Source organism: Dermochelys coriacea, chromosome 14 (genome assembly GCF_009764565.3).
Source record: "Dermochelys coriacea isolate rDerCor1 chromosome 14, rDerCor1.pri.v4, whole genome shotgun sequence".
Classification (NCBI taxonomy): Eukaryota; Metazoa; Chordata; order Testudines; family Dermochelyidae; genus Dermochelys; species Dermochelys coriacea.
This window is the reverse complement of record NC_050081.1, coordinates 16,089,468-16,103,300: the sequence shown is the minus strand read 5'-3', so window position 1 is coordinate 16,103,300 and position 13,833 is coordinate 16,089,468. Positions and strand designations below refer to the sequence as shown.

The following is a 13,833-nucleotide window of genomic DNA, read 5'->3' as shown; positions in this document are numbered from 1 at the left end:
ATGTGACCCTGGGTGAATCACTTAACCATTCTGTGCATCTTTTTCCCATTCTGTGAAATGGGGATACTAATACCCGGGTTTAGAAAGGGCTTTGAGAACCACTGTTGAAAGGTGCTATATAAAAGGGAAGCATTATTATATTAGCCTCCCCCTGGACGGAAGAAAAAGCTGATGTAAGACTTCAGAACCACTCCATAAGCAGCCACAAGGGTAGTGCAGAAATGCAATGCATGGCAGGAAGCTGTTGACATGGGCCCTTCTCAGCCCTGTGATAGGCAGTTGCAACTTGCATTGTGGCTGGTATGCCTGCTTACCTCCATGCCTGAACTTGGCCTATTCTTGCCAGTCTCTGGCAGGTTGGAGAGGATGAGTTCCAAGGTCAACTATAAAACCAGTGACCTGCCCAACAGTGAATAACGCTATCCACTGCGCCCCAAAAATAATTGGTATGTCCATGAAATGAAACAGTAGGATTTTTACAGACAACCTGCTATAAATGCTCTTCCACATTTGCCTACAATAACTTGTGAAAGTAGCTTTAATAAAAGACAGCCGTTGAGCTGATTCATTTTATCACAGCTATACAATTTGCTGCATTTTAAAATGAATATCCCCTGCCTATTCTTTCAGTCCATTTGGAAGTAAGATAAACCCTCATGTTTCAGGGCACAAACCAAACTCTAACTATCAGGGACAGGAAGAAAGTTCCCCCTGTTGGCAGTTTATTCAATAACTTCCCTCTTCAAGATTCCTCTGGTGCATCTGATAGTATTTGGAGACAGGGTACTGGATTAGATGGACCACTGGCCTGATCCAGGATTAAAATCCCTATGTTCCTAACATGCATGGGGTGTAAACTGGAATGATCAGGAAATTCACACTGAACCAAGCCTGGATCTATCCTCTGCTTTTCCAAAAGCAACAGGATAAATCCAATAAGCGGCTGTTTAAACAGCATTGTGCAATTCTGAGTGTTTTTTCTTGAGCAATTTTCGCCTCACATTGAAATCATCTTTTTATTTAGGATTTTTTTAGGTATACAATTACTGTATTAAAGTGTGTGAGGAAACTGTAACAATAATATAATGCTATTAAAGAATGTTAACTACCATTAAACAGTGTACAAACATCATAATGTACTGGATTGTCTTTCTTTACAAAACAAAACGACTGAATTATTTGGCCATCTTGTCATTGATTGTTCAGTGTTTTTTTAATGCTGGATAAGACAATGGAGATTTGTTTCCAAGTGATGAATGGTTATCAGCAATCATCTTGCAGCAATAGGGACTGACCTCCATTTTATCCATAGTGCAAACAGGAGCTTTCTCAGCCTGCTCCACCAGTAATCTGAATTCTGACCCAGGCACCAACTAGGAATCAGAAATAGCTCTGTCTCCATTTTATCTCAGCCCTGTGCTGCTCTCTGGCAGATTCTGCCAACTACACCAAATGTCACTGGTGGATTTGCAATGTGATGTACAAACAGTTCTCACTTATGGGATCGTAAACTGGATGTGAGCCCAGAAAAAATGAGTGTTTTTGCCATTACTGAGCCAGCTAGAAAATTTCCTTAGGAAAGAACATGGCATGAACCGCAACAAAATACATTGGTTCAAAAATAACTTGTAACTCAGATCGTGCCAAATCGCTTTACAAACCTAAACGCTCACCCGCGAAGTGCAGCTGCTCAGCAGGGCACAAGCAACACCGCAAATCATTTTAAGCAAGGAAGAGTGCTGTGTCCAAGTGAACCATTTCTTGCCAGTTCAAGAGAGCTCCAAATCTGGTCAGAAGCAAATGTTATCAGAAGATATTTGTGTTTCCAAACACTCTTAAGAACTTTCCCAAAAAGATGAGAATAAATCTTTGGATTATCCCTACTACTATAGTATAGAAAAATATAGACCTAAGGGGGTTTAATAGAAAAGAGAAAATCTGAACTGCCTTTTTAGCTCAGTTCTCTGTTGAGGCTAGTGATGGTTTAAAAGCTAACAATTTGCCTCTTGTTCCCAAATTAATCCTGTGGAGAATTTGCAGTGTATAATACACCCAGCTCTAACCAGTCCTCTGCTCCTTAGTTTCACAACAGTCTCTCAAGCACACTGAGACTGAGCATCTGAAAGAGGAATTTGGAAATTAATTTCTTGTTTATTTAAAAAATACGCTATGCTCAAGCAATTCTATGTGTCCCTCCACTGCTCTGAGTGGAGGAACCTACTTGTTGCTGGGGAGAGCAGCAGACAAAAGAGCAAGACCCACAAAACAGATCTAATCTAACCCTCCCAAGCAACTAACTTCTTCTTTATATTTAATACTATTTCTGAGTTGTTCAGTGGCTGTTTTCTTTCCTCCCAGTTCCTTCTTCGCTGGTGCCACTTGTTTTTAATAAAAGTAGTAATTTATTTAAGTCTAGGACCTATGGGACTTTTCAGGCCGCAATGTTCCCAATGTGATGCAAATTTGACTATCTCAGCATTGTGTCGGTGCAGCCTTGTGGAGTCCTGTACATCCAGGGTCAGGCATTGATTTAATTAGATGTACCTGAATATTTGGATGCTAATTTCTAAATTGTATTGTTAAATTTAGTCACCTAAATTTGGGTTATTGCTGATTATGTACTGTATGTATCTTATGACTTTTAAAACAAACTATATTTGTGGATAATCTAAGCACTATACCCAGATGTACAGACACTCTTTTCTTAATCTGTATATTATATATATTTTTTAACATTAGCTTTAATAATATTTTAAGGGACAAGCATGGTGTCATGATGGAGATGTTTGTGGCCATAGTGGTGTTTGCACCAGCCTGCAGGGAGATGTCAGCGCATCACAAGACACTGACTCCTCCACGTAGGGTCCTTCTGTTCAGTGTGATGGGGCGACGTGTTGACTTTCTGTGGGTCCATGACCTGAGATGTTTCTGGGGCCAATGAGCAGTGGGGGTGAGACACGGCGCCATGGGCCTGCCAGAGGAGGGGGGGTCCCAGCCCATTTGGATGGACAGGGCTCCTACAAACTACAGGGTACTCCGAAAGGGCCGTACCCTTGAGAAGCACCTTCCCCCTAAGAGTGCAAGACCCCATGCAGCCCCACCCCATCGGCAGCCTTGGGGAACATAGCAGGCCCAGTGCAGATGGGGAAGCAGAAGGCCAGCCTAAGGCCACCTGCTACAGTCCATGCCATGCTCCATGTCCCTTGGAGCAGACCATGGAGACTACATGCAACAGCCCATCGCGGAGGGAGCCATGGTAACTACAGGTCCCAGCATGCAACACTTCACCTCTCAGGGGCTTATGGGAACTACAGGTCCCAGCATGCAACACTCCATCTCTAAGGGACCCCTGGGCAACTAGGTCCCAGCATGCCACGCTCCCGCCGCCGTGCCGTGCCGCTTTGCATGCCGGGCGATTCGGTTTCCGCGCACACCCCACACCCGCGCTCCCTCGCTGCGCAGGCGCAGTGTCTCCTCCCTTGGTCCGTGTCTGGCCGCAGCGGGAGGCCCGGGACTGCGCCGCGGAGGCCATGGCGCTGAACAGGAACCACTCGGAGGGGGGCGGCGTGATCGTCAATAACAGCGAGAGGTGAGAGCCCCCCTCTTTCTCCTGGGGGGGGCGTTATCAGTGGGCAGCTCGAAGGGGGAGGGGCTTGGGTCACGTGTTCCCCCCCGCGTGGCTGGGTGAGACCAGGGCCCCCCACCCTGGGAGCAAGCGCCGCGTCACTCGCCAGCTCCCCCCCCCCCCGCCCGCCGCCATGGCAGCCTGGCCCCCGCTAGCCCCCTGCCACGGGCCCTAGGGGTGTCCCCTGCCCGCCATGTCGCGGGGGCGGCCCCGCCTGGAGATAGCTGCCCGCGTGCTCAGGATCAGCCCCCTTGCCCCGGTCTTTGTGCCGCAGAGGTGGGAGCTCCCGGGCAGCGCCAGCAATGGAGGTGGGGGAGCCCCAGCTCCACTCTCGCTCCTTGCAGAGCCTGCACCCCCTGGGACTGCTCCTGCCCATCCTACTCCGCTGCTCCCGCTGGCTGGGCAGATTTGCTCCTGCTGCTGCCGGGAGTTGTGCTGTGTCCTGGGTGGATCGTGTAGTGCCAGTGGCCTGCACCCCAGGCAGCATCCACCCCCCACCCTCTCTCCACCTGGTCAGACTGTGGGAACTGAGACTCCACTGGGAATTAGATTTGTGTTACTCCTCTCTGCTGTTCAGCAATCTCCTGCTCCTCCAAAGTTGCTCTTTCCTTCTGCTTTTGTTGTTTTGCTAGTGGAGGTTGTGCCTTTCTAACATAGAGAGCACCCTGTTCTGCCACAGCTGGGTAGTTCACGCTTCACGGCTCCTGTCCTCTGGGGCCTGTCCAATACTCAGTTTTTGTACAAATTTCTCTGCTGAGGCCTGTTCTACATATAGATTTCACTGCTTCACTTAGGAATGAGATCTCACCCAAGTAGAGTTTAATCGAGGTAACCCCCTGCTATCATGGACACAGTTCTACCATATAAAGGACGTATAACTGCATCCACTCTAGGAGTTGCACTGATTTAACTTAGAAGTTTTTAAATTAGAATAGCTAAATCCATACAAAAACTGTATGTTCACAAGCCTTGAAACTGCCAAAAAAGGAGCCAATTGTGGTAGTGTTTTTTGTGATGGGGACACTTGTCTACTAAGTATTGATTGAGATCATCAACTCACTTTATATAGGCCGGATTGGGTAAACTTTTTGGCCTGAGGGCCATATCTGGGTATGGAAATTGTATGGCGGTCCATGAATGCGTACAAAATTGGGAGTTAGGATGAGGGCTCCAGCTGGGGGGTGTGGGTTCTGGGATGGGGCCAAAAATGAGGAACTCAGGGTGCAGGAGGGTACTCCGGGTTGGGACCGAGAGGTTCGGGGGGCGGGAGAGGGATCGGGGCGGGGGATGGAGAACGGGAGAGTGTCAGGGTGCAGGCTCCAGGCGGTGCTTACCTCAAGCAGCTTCCAGAAGCGGCAGCATGTCCTCTCTCAGGCTCCTATGCGGAGGTGCAGCCAGGTGGTTCTGTGTGCTACTCTGTCCGCAGGCAGCTCCCCTGCAGCTCCCATTGGCCGCGGTTCCCGGCCAGTGGGGGCTGTAGGGGCAGCGCTTGGGGCAGGGGCAGCATGTAGAGCTCCCTAGCTGCCCCTACGCATAGGAACTAGAGTGGGGACATGCCACTGCTTCCTGGAGCTACACGGAGTGCTGCAAGCCCCTGACCTCACTTCCCGGCTGGAGCGGGGCAAGTCCGAGACCACCCCCCCCGGTGGGAGCTTAAGGTCTGGATTCAGCCCCGGGCCGTAGTTTGCCCACCCCTGATATAGGCCATTAAATTGAACACAAACTGCTTCTCTGGATCAAGTCCTAATAATGGGTCTCTTCTTTCCTTTGCTTGCTTGTAGTGTTTTGATGACCTATGACCACATAGAAATTGCATTCAGTGATATGGAACACATGCCAGATGCCTTCAAAGGGACCAAGAAAGGAAGTGTCTTCTTGACTCCATTTAGAGTAAGTAGTTTTCATAATGGGATCAGACACTTATTTAGAGAGAAACCTTCCTGGTTCCTGAAAGTATGGTTAATCTAGCAGCCCTTGAAAATGGATGATCTTTGGACCTCAGCAGCATTATGAATGTATTGTAAATCCTTTGTCAAAAAGCATAAATAATGATTAGTTCCTGCAGACAGCTATGTAGCCTGCCAGGGATCCTCAGGAGCTGAAAAGCAAATGCTTAATGCATCAGTTAAACTAATAATCATAACCATCCAGAGAGCAGCAAGCTGATTAGAAATCAGGAGGAGAGAGATCATAGCTCGTGTATGCTTCTAGAAGGCACTTCACATTATTGTCTCATAGCCTTAGCTTTCAGGCATCTTGCTGCTGTTCTCGAGATCTTGTGACCTTCATGACAGATGTAAAGCTCCAGGCATGGGAAGCAGTTTCAGCACATTGAGCTCCATTTTCTCACAGTAAATTGTCTCTATGCTTCATGCTTGTTTTGAATGTTGCTTACTATGACTTTGCTCCTTTCCCCTGCAGGTTATCTTTGTGTCCAAGGGAAAGGATCCTATGCAGTCTTTCATGATGCCCTTTTATTTGATAAAAGATTGTGAGATTAAACAGCCTGTCTTTGGAGCAAATTATATCAAGGGGACAGTGAAAGCAGAGACAGGAGGTATGTATTTTTTGGTTACAGTAATACTAAGATAGTTACATAGCATCAGATTCAGAGAAACATCAAGTTTATGCATTGAGCTAAACTGGGTGTTATCGAATACTATTAAAATGTATTTCTTTAAAAACTGTAACCAAAATTGTGTCTCCCTTTGCTTTGTCCCTGTCCAGTTACAATGAATTGGTCTATTTCAGAAACTGATCTCATTTCCCCTCTCTGTTCTGAATGTTAAAGTTCAATCGGCCAAATGAACTCATTGATGAAACATCCATAAGTGTCTCATAACAGAGAGAAGGTCATGCCAACAAAGTTCTAAGGGATGTCAATAAGCTATGGCCTGTTGCGATAACCTGTTCAAATCCCTGTCCAGATGATTCTTTGCTAAACTTCTCTGCTTCTTCCTAAATCCACGTTCACTTTCAGACAAGTAACCAGAAACGGTTGTCCATCACAAATCTCTTCTGTAGCTCAAGGAAAGGTTGTGTTATTGCCACAACACATCTTAGTAGTAAAAACAATCATATGTCACTTTATTTTAACAAAAAGAAAAGGAGTACTTGTGGCACCTTAGAGACTAACAAATTTATTAGAGCATAAGCTTTCGTGAGCTACAGCTCACTTCATCACGAAAGCTTATGCTCTAATAAATTTGTTAGTCTCTAAGGTGCCACAAGTACTCCTTTTTCTTTTTGCGAATACAGACTAACACGGCTGCTACTCTGAAACCTGTCTTTATTTTAACAGGAAACTGAATAAATGGGCATTACATGTTGTATTTCAGGCTTGAAAGGGAAGAGGCAGTCTTGAAATTGGGGAGGCTGGTTTTAAAGGGGGACTTACATACTCGAAAAAAGAAAAGGAGTACCGGTGGCACCTTAGAGACTAACAAATTTATTAGAGCATGAGCTTTCGTGAGCTACAGCTCACTTCATCCGATGAAGTGAGCTGTAGCTCACGAAAGCTCATGCTCTAATAAATTTGTTAGTCTCTAAGGTGCCACCGGTACTCCTTTTCTTTTTGCGAATACAGACTAACACGGCTGCTACTCTGTTACATACTCGAGCGAACCTGGAGAAGAGAGGGAAAAGACTTGTACAAATAAAACACATTTACCCGGTACTTCTTGTGTTCCTCCTTTCACTGTTACTGGAAACCTTTAATTTAATAACCTCTCTCATATCCCCAGCTCAATTTCTTTTGCTTGCTCTGACGCTGAAGTCATAATCCTGTGCTTATGACCCCACAGTCTGTGATCCTGGAAATCAGCATTCTGTGCAGGATCAAATAGGACAAACCAGCCTGTAAGGGGGTGCACACAGTGAGAACAAACTCTGAAAACCATGTAAAAGGCAAAAGGATTTGCTTAAAATCTGTATGAGCCTTTCCCAGAGGAGTTCCCCTTTAACAGGAATGTCACTATAACACACAAGCATCTCGGGTTTAGTTCACAAAGTAATTTAATTTTCCTGTTCCGTCACTGACACTGGTTCCTCTCTGATGTAGTTCTTGGGCTGTTCTTATTTTTTGTTAAGCCTGAAACCTGTGATGTCACACACACACACACACGCTCTCTCTCTCTATAAATATATTTTTTTATCCTATCCTAGAATACCTACCTTGGACTCTGTAATAGCTTTAAATTGCCCACATCTTTCATACCATTTATGCTCTTCACTCCATTGATTACTCAGACCCCCTGTCTATTTATAGTTAATGATTGACTAGCTGTAAAGGCTTTTTAGCAAACTGGATTAACACAATCCCTGTTTTCTTGACTAATTCTGTACCAAGCCAGAGCAAATCTCATGCAGCTGGTGTCATTGTCAACACTGACAGACTATGACAATAGGCACATAACTTCATCAACCTCTGATTGATGCTCCAACTTCAGGTACCCCTTGACCTGAAACACCCATGGCCAACATGTATTTTTCTAATCAGAGCATAATTATGATGATCATACCCTTTTACCTGCAGGCTTTTAAGGTATTTGAGACACAGCTAAAGTGCTTTAGTGTTGCATGTGAGGGTTCTATATAGATGGAACACAACACTTGCCTCATAGCAGGGAGACTAAATAACATTTAAAAAGATTCTCCTCTTTCAACTGATTTATTTTCTCCACTGTAGGTGGCTGGGAAGGAACTTTAACATTCAAAATGACTTTTTCAGCTGGTGGTGCTATTGAGTTTGGACAGCGTATGCTGCAAGTGGCATCTCAAGGTACTGAAGTTTCAGTTTTAACAACAAGGCTAAATCAGGTAATGGTAGAGGGGGAGCTGGCTTTTTTGTGTGGGCTTGTTACAAGCATATGGTGCATATGTCTTCCTTAGAATAAGCTATGGCAGGATGGATTAAAATATTTTTGAATTTCAGCCAGTAGCTGGAATTAATTTTCCTTTTTTCAAATCATTAATTTTACTCATCTGGTCAGCTGTAGATCTGCTTGGCTTATTGCACCTGACTCTGAGTTTGTCTGATTTACAGCTGTGAAGAGGTCGGATCTGTCCTGACCTTGATTCAGTCCTTGTGGATCTGGTAGAATCCATTTGCTTTTGTTTTCACAGCCTCTAGAGGAGAAGCTCCCAATGGAGCGTATGGTTATTCCTACATGCCAAATGGAGCTTACGCCTTTGCGCCACCTGCAGCCAATGGGGTGTATGGTCCCCCTCCTCCAGGATACCCCTACCCACCACCACCTCCTGGTGAGTCTGCAAACTGAATAAAGAAATCTTTCCAGTGACCAAATTAAAAGCAGGTTAAGGAAGAGGGGAAGGTGGATGTATGTTTGGAGCTAACGTCTGGATTGTTTTCAGGTTTGGTTCTGCGCCTTATGCAATTTAAGCACTTGAGCTTATTTAATGGTATTTGGTTTTCAGACTTGTTTTGGCTGTATATTGTCCGTGGCTGATCCAAAGGAGCTGTTCCCACAATATATTCATTCTCTCTCTTTCCAAGCAGAGTTTTACCCTGGTCCCCCCATGATGGATGGAGCCATGGGTTACATGCAGCCTCCACCACCTCCTTATCCTGGGCCCATGGAGCCTCCAGTCAGTGGCCCAGACCTTCCTTCCACTCCTGCAGGTAAGAAGTATGTCCAGTGGGTTAGAGCAGAACCTCTGCAATGTTAGTAGCATCAGTCACTGAGGACGAGTTGATCTACTACATTCCAGTATCATTTCACTTCTCTCTACAATAGCCATGTAGAAATATACAGCAAATAGTTCTCCATAGAGCATAATGAATATGAGCAAAAGCATTAAAAAGGGATTCTCCTCTGAAAAGTAACATTCTAAAATTAGCATAATCAAGATTTCATGTTCATCATCTCTTGGTGATTTCAGAACAAACTACTACATTTACAAGTTAAAATATATTTTTTCCTAACTGCCAGTCTTGCAAACTCAGTTCAGTCTGATGCCAACCTGGGGTCTTTCCAGCAAGTTCATCGTCAACAAATATTCTGCAGTTGAATCAATTCTGTTTCTGTGTGAGCCGGAAGAGAATCCAGTAGTGATGTTCATTCTGCAGGGCTAACAGGAGTTTAAAAAAACCAAAAAAACCCAACAACCCAGCAGTGTCCAAGCTTGTATTAGTCAGTAGATCTGACTCTGGTATATGTAGGAGTAGATCTGATGAGTAAGAAGGTCTCTGTGAGAACAGAACACTTTTCAGAATACAAATGCTCTTATAAAGGAGAGCTTTCAGCGACAGTAGGTCAATAGGAATCAGTCTGACTGTCATTCGGTGAAATGGAACAGTGAGTGACGCATGGTAGAAATCCATAGAGTTAAGCAGCATTTGTTTGGCACAGCTCTAGCATTGTTTGCCACATCCCATCAGAAAGCCAGAGGACTAAGCAGAACAAACCTTGTTAATCTCAGCTGCCCAGCTTTCATCTGACCTGCCCCATACTTCCCTAATCGATGAAATTGGATGGGAGGCATATAATAGAAATGGGGCACAAAACTCAGACTTGTAGTTTCAATTAAATGAGGTTTCTCAAAGTGATTTGGGACATTTTCTCAAGTTCTTCCATGTGAAATCGCTGCATTCATGCAGAACAAACACTAAAATCACATGAAGCGAATGCTAAATAAGTGACATGTTTAACGCTACTGGATCTCTTGTCATTAAAGGAATTGGGGGTGGGGGAAGAGGTGAGTGTAGCACACCTCTTGAATCTGAATCCATAGCTATTCAGCTCAGGACTGTCACTTGGAAAGGTGGTGGGTCCATGGGGCTGAACACAAGACTTCAGAGTCTGGGGCAGCCACACAATCCAGGCTGTTCTTGTGGATTAGCCTTTTCTAAGGAGTGAGTTTCCCACAGCTGCTATTAAGGCTTCATTTTTCTATTGCAAAACATCTTTGGATCATTGCCTTCTGGGAGCATTGCCTGTGATTGGCTGGTCTTCAAAAGCAGCTGTTAGCATTTGTTCCATGGACAGAGCAAAACCCAAATGGCATCTGCAAGCTGATGTGGCAGGATATCATAGCTCCTTCAGTGCCAAGTCCCACAGGAGCTGCTGATCTCCCTGGTTTCTAACTGGGCAATACTATAGTGACTTGATTCTTCACCCTCAGCCATTTAAAGGGGTCCCACTAACTAGGTAGCTTTGTGGTGGTGTTGCCACTTTGTAGATCAGGTGGGTACAGAACTGAGGGTTAGTCTAATACCTGGTAGGCAGAAACTTGCTGGGCTTTTATTTAATGATAGAAGTTCCCTGCATTGTCACCTAATCTTTGACCTGTGTTTGCTTGCAATAGCTGAAGCAAAGGCTGCAGAAGCTGCTGCCAGTGCTTATTACAGTCCAGTCAACCCTCATAACGTCTACATGCCCACAGTAAGTTTCATGCATTGTTCTATACGTAATAAACACCTGTATGTTGCATGTATGAAGGGGGGCAGAGTCACCCTAGAGGCAATCAGCCACTGGTAAATTTCATGGGAAATTAGATTAAATGTTCATAATCTGGATAGTGATCATGTACGGATAGTAGAGTGTTAAAAGCAGCAATATTGATTGTGTTAACAACGATTGTTCCTGTTGGAGAAGCAGGGTTTGTTTGAACTAATTGATTTCCTAGCTGTGGATTTATGTTCCTTACAGATTTTCCCCCTCCTCTATTTTAGGACCAGCCTCCCCCTCCTCCTTACTTCCCACCAGAGGACAAGAAGACCCAATAAGCTGAAAAGGAACCTCTCCATGATGCATTGCTTCCTTATTTTCCTTCTAGCTGAATCTTGGGGTGGGGTGTACAGCTTTAAGGAGGCATAGTCATCCCTCGAGGCAGGTAGATACACACACAGTGAAGGAAGAGATTTAAAATATTCTGGACTATCACTTGCAACCCTGAGGGTTTGTCACTCCCTGCTGTCAAATTCCTGCTTTCCCTGTGCCCAGTGATAGCAGTTACAGTGATAGTTACAGTTTCCCTTGCATCCCTTTTCCACCAGTACACTTAATATAGTCCTCTTTTGAATGAGGTGTCTGTTCCAATTTTAAAGCTAACATCCCTAACACTGAAACAAGACGTGTCTTAACTCTGGAGAATTCCCTTCAGCCTGGCGCATCTCATCTAGCTTTCATCTGCTCCATAATTGCATGGGGGAGGCTGCAGAGGGAGCTCTGGGCTTCAGAAGGAAACTGATACCTAGTGCACTTGTGTCCAGTGCTTAAGAAACTTCCCTCAGTAGGGACACCTGAAATATTGCTGTACCCCCACAAAGTGCACTGTTGCATCCTGTCTTGGTGCAGTCAGGTTTTATCTTTTGAGGAAATGTTTGATGCTCCTTACAAGGCTGTGTAGTGGCACCTACCTATACTTTGGGTCTATTGGGGCATTAGAATGTCCTGCTGTCTCTTTCCCAGTAAGACAGACACGTGGTCTTAGATCAGTAATCCTGACCATTCCTTTTCTGGTCATTAATGCACCTTGGTTATTTTTTCCTTTCCAATAATGCAAGCTGCATTTTCTGACCAGTGATGCATCTTGCTGCTGTGATTAGACTGTTCAGTTGAGATAGGTGTGGAAATAACTGTATAAATTCCACACTGGAAGGATTTGGGAATTGTGTGTGTCATTTTGACTTGGATGGGAGAGCATTTTTCCCCTTACCGGGTGGAGCTGAAACATCATCATACTCTGCTCTCCTGAGGTTGTGAGGTTCCCCCTTCCACCCACCCAACACAAATGGTTCCCAGTTGCATCCTCTTCGGCTAATATAACTGGGAGCATGTGGGAAGGAGTCGCAGACTGATGACTCTGTTCTATGTTTCATTCCCTTTGGGTTACTGAAGACTGTCTTATTGCACCCTGGAAAGACTGAGGGCCTGATTCTTCACTCATGTTGGTTTTAACTTCATTGTAAAGTCATCAGATTCATTAATGCTCATTTTTCCAGGAGGGAGACCAGAATCTGACCCCGAGAGGGCTGCGTTTCCTAGATTTCCTTCAACAGAAGGAAACACAAGTGCTGAGATTCCTGGTCTCTGGAGTGCTGAGTTACCAAGCCAGCGTCTCTCTAGTCGCTGACAGGAGGCCCTCCTCCAACACTTCAGAACAGATTTGATTCCTGAACATCCTGGCTTGTTTGGCATACTCAAGCTGATTTGAGCTCCGTGATGAACGGTCACATGCCAGTCTTGTCTTTCCGAGTTAGCAACAGTTGTAAATCACCTCCCATCACTATAGTAATGGCACTCCAAGCAGAAGTATGTAGAACAATGTGTTCACTTGCGGTTGGATTTAATTTTTGGAACTAGCTCTTCAGTGCTGGTTATCCAGGAGAAAGCAATGTAGCACGGCTTAAGAACATTCCTTTTTTTCATCATTGGACCAATGATTAGTACTGTTGGTTAGTGCTCCTAGAATTTAATTATAAATAACACTAATCTTGCACTTTCACATGGGCTTTTCAGCTCCATTAGAGATTCATGCATGCTTGTTCCATAATGTCATTTTTATATTGATTTCAATAGCAGTCACTGTTATACTTAGAACCTCTGTGGGACTGATCAGTAACCAGCTGTGGGAGAATCTTGCAGACTTGTACATAAATCAGATTTGTAGATTTCCTTTGGGAGAGCAATGCACAGTTCTTCCAAGCAAGTGTGCAGAAAGATCATGTGCTAAGGAAGCTTGCTGAAGTTTACTGCATGCAACATGCCCGAAAGACAAGGCCCCCCACCTGTTTTCTTTTAGTTGGATCTCCTGAAAGCTTTCTAGCTAACTGGTCATATTACTGCTCTTTGTGCACTGACTTTTCTAGATTTGCTGTTGAAATTGCAGTGATGTAAAGAAATGGGTATTTTAAAAAAAAGTATTTATTTTGAAGTTGAATTAATATATTAATGTTTAAAAAAAATTCTGAATGCAGTTTTTGTTTTGCTGAGACTGTGAAGTAAAGATAAATTCGCTTGACACTGTTTGTGCCTGTGTGTTTGTGTCACGCTGGCCTCACCACAGGCATTGGGATGGAAGGATTGTCTTGCATTTAAAGCACAGGGCTGGCGGTCAGGAGACTTGGATCCTATTCCTGGCTCTACCATAAGTTTCCTTTGTGGCCTTGGGTGAGTCACTTAATCTGTCTTGACTTCAGCTTCCCTGTTTCTAAAATGGAGATGATGGGTAACATTTTCCAGAGC

General features: G+C 44.7%; 1 protein-coding gene across 1 annotated transcript; it reads left to right on the top strand.

Annotated features, from left to right (window-relative positions):
• The first annotated feature begins 3,369 nt into the window (after positions 1–3,369).
• WBP2 (WW domain binding protein 2) lies at positions 3,370–13,609 on the top strand. Its single transcript, XM_038372118.2, has 8 exons — positions 3,370–3,589; positions 5,407–5,515; positions 6,047–6,182; positions 8,313–8,405; positions 8,750–8,887; positions 9,144–9,266; positions 10,952–11,028; positions 11,319–13,609. The coding sequence occupies exons 1-8, from the start codon at positions 3,531–3,533 to the stop codon at positions 11,370–11,372; spliced, it is 789 nt and encodes a 262-aa protein (XP_038228046.1). The 5' UTR covers positions 3,370–3,530; the 3' UTR covers positions 11,373–13,609.
• The last annotated feature ends 224 nt before the right edge of the window (positions 13,610–13,833 follow it).

Excerpts from the sequence above, each read along its gene's own strand:
- WBP2 (XM_038372118.2), top strand. The coding sequence starts at position 3,531 with ATGGCGCTGAACAGGAACCACTCGGAGGGGGGCGGCGTGATCGTCAAT. Across the intron at positions 5,516-6,046 it reads TCTTCTTGACTCCATTTAGA|GTTATCTTTGTGTCCAAGGG; the intron begins GTAAGTAGTTTT and ends TTTCCCCTGCAG. Across the intron at positions 11,029-11,318 it reads ATAACGTCTACATGCCCACA|GACCAGCCTCCCCCTCCTCC; the intron begins GTAAGTTTCATG and ends CCTCTATTTTAG.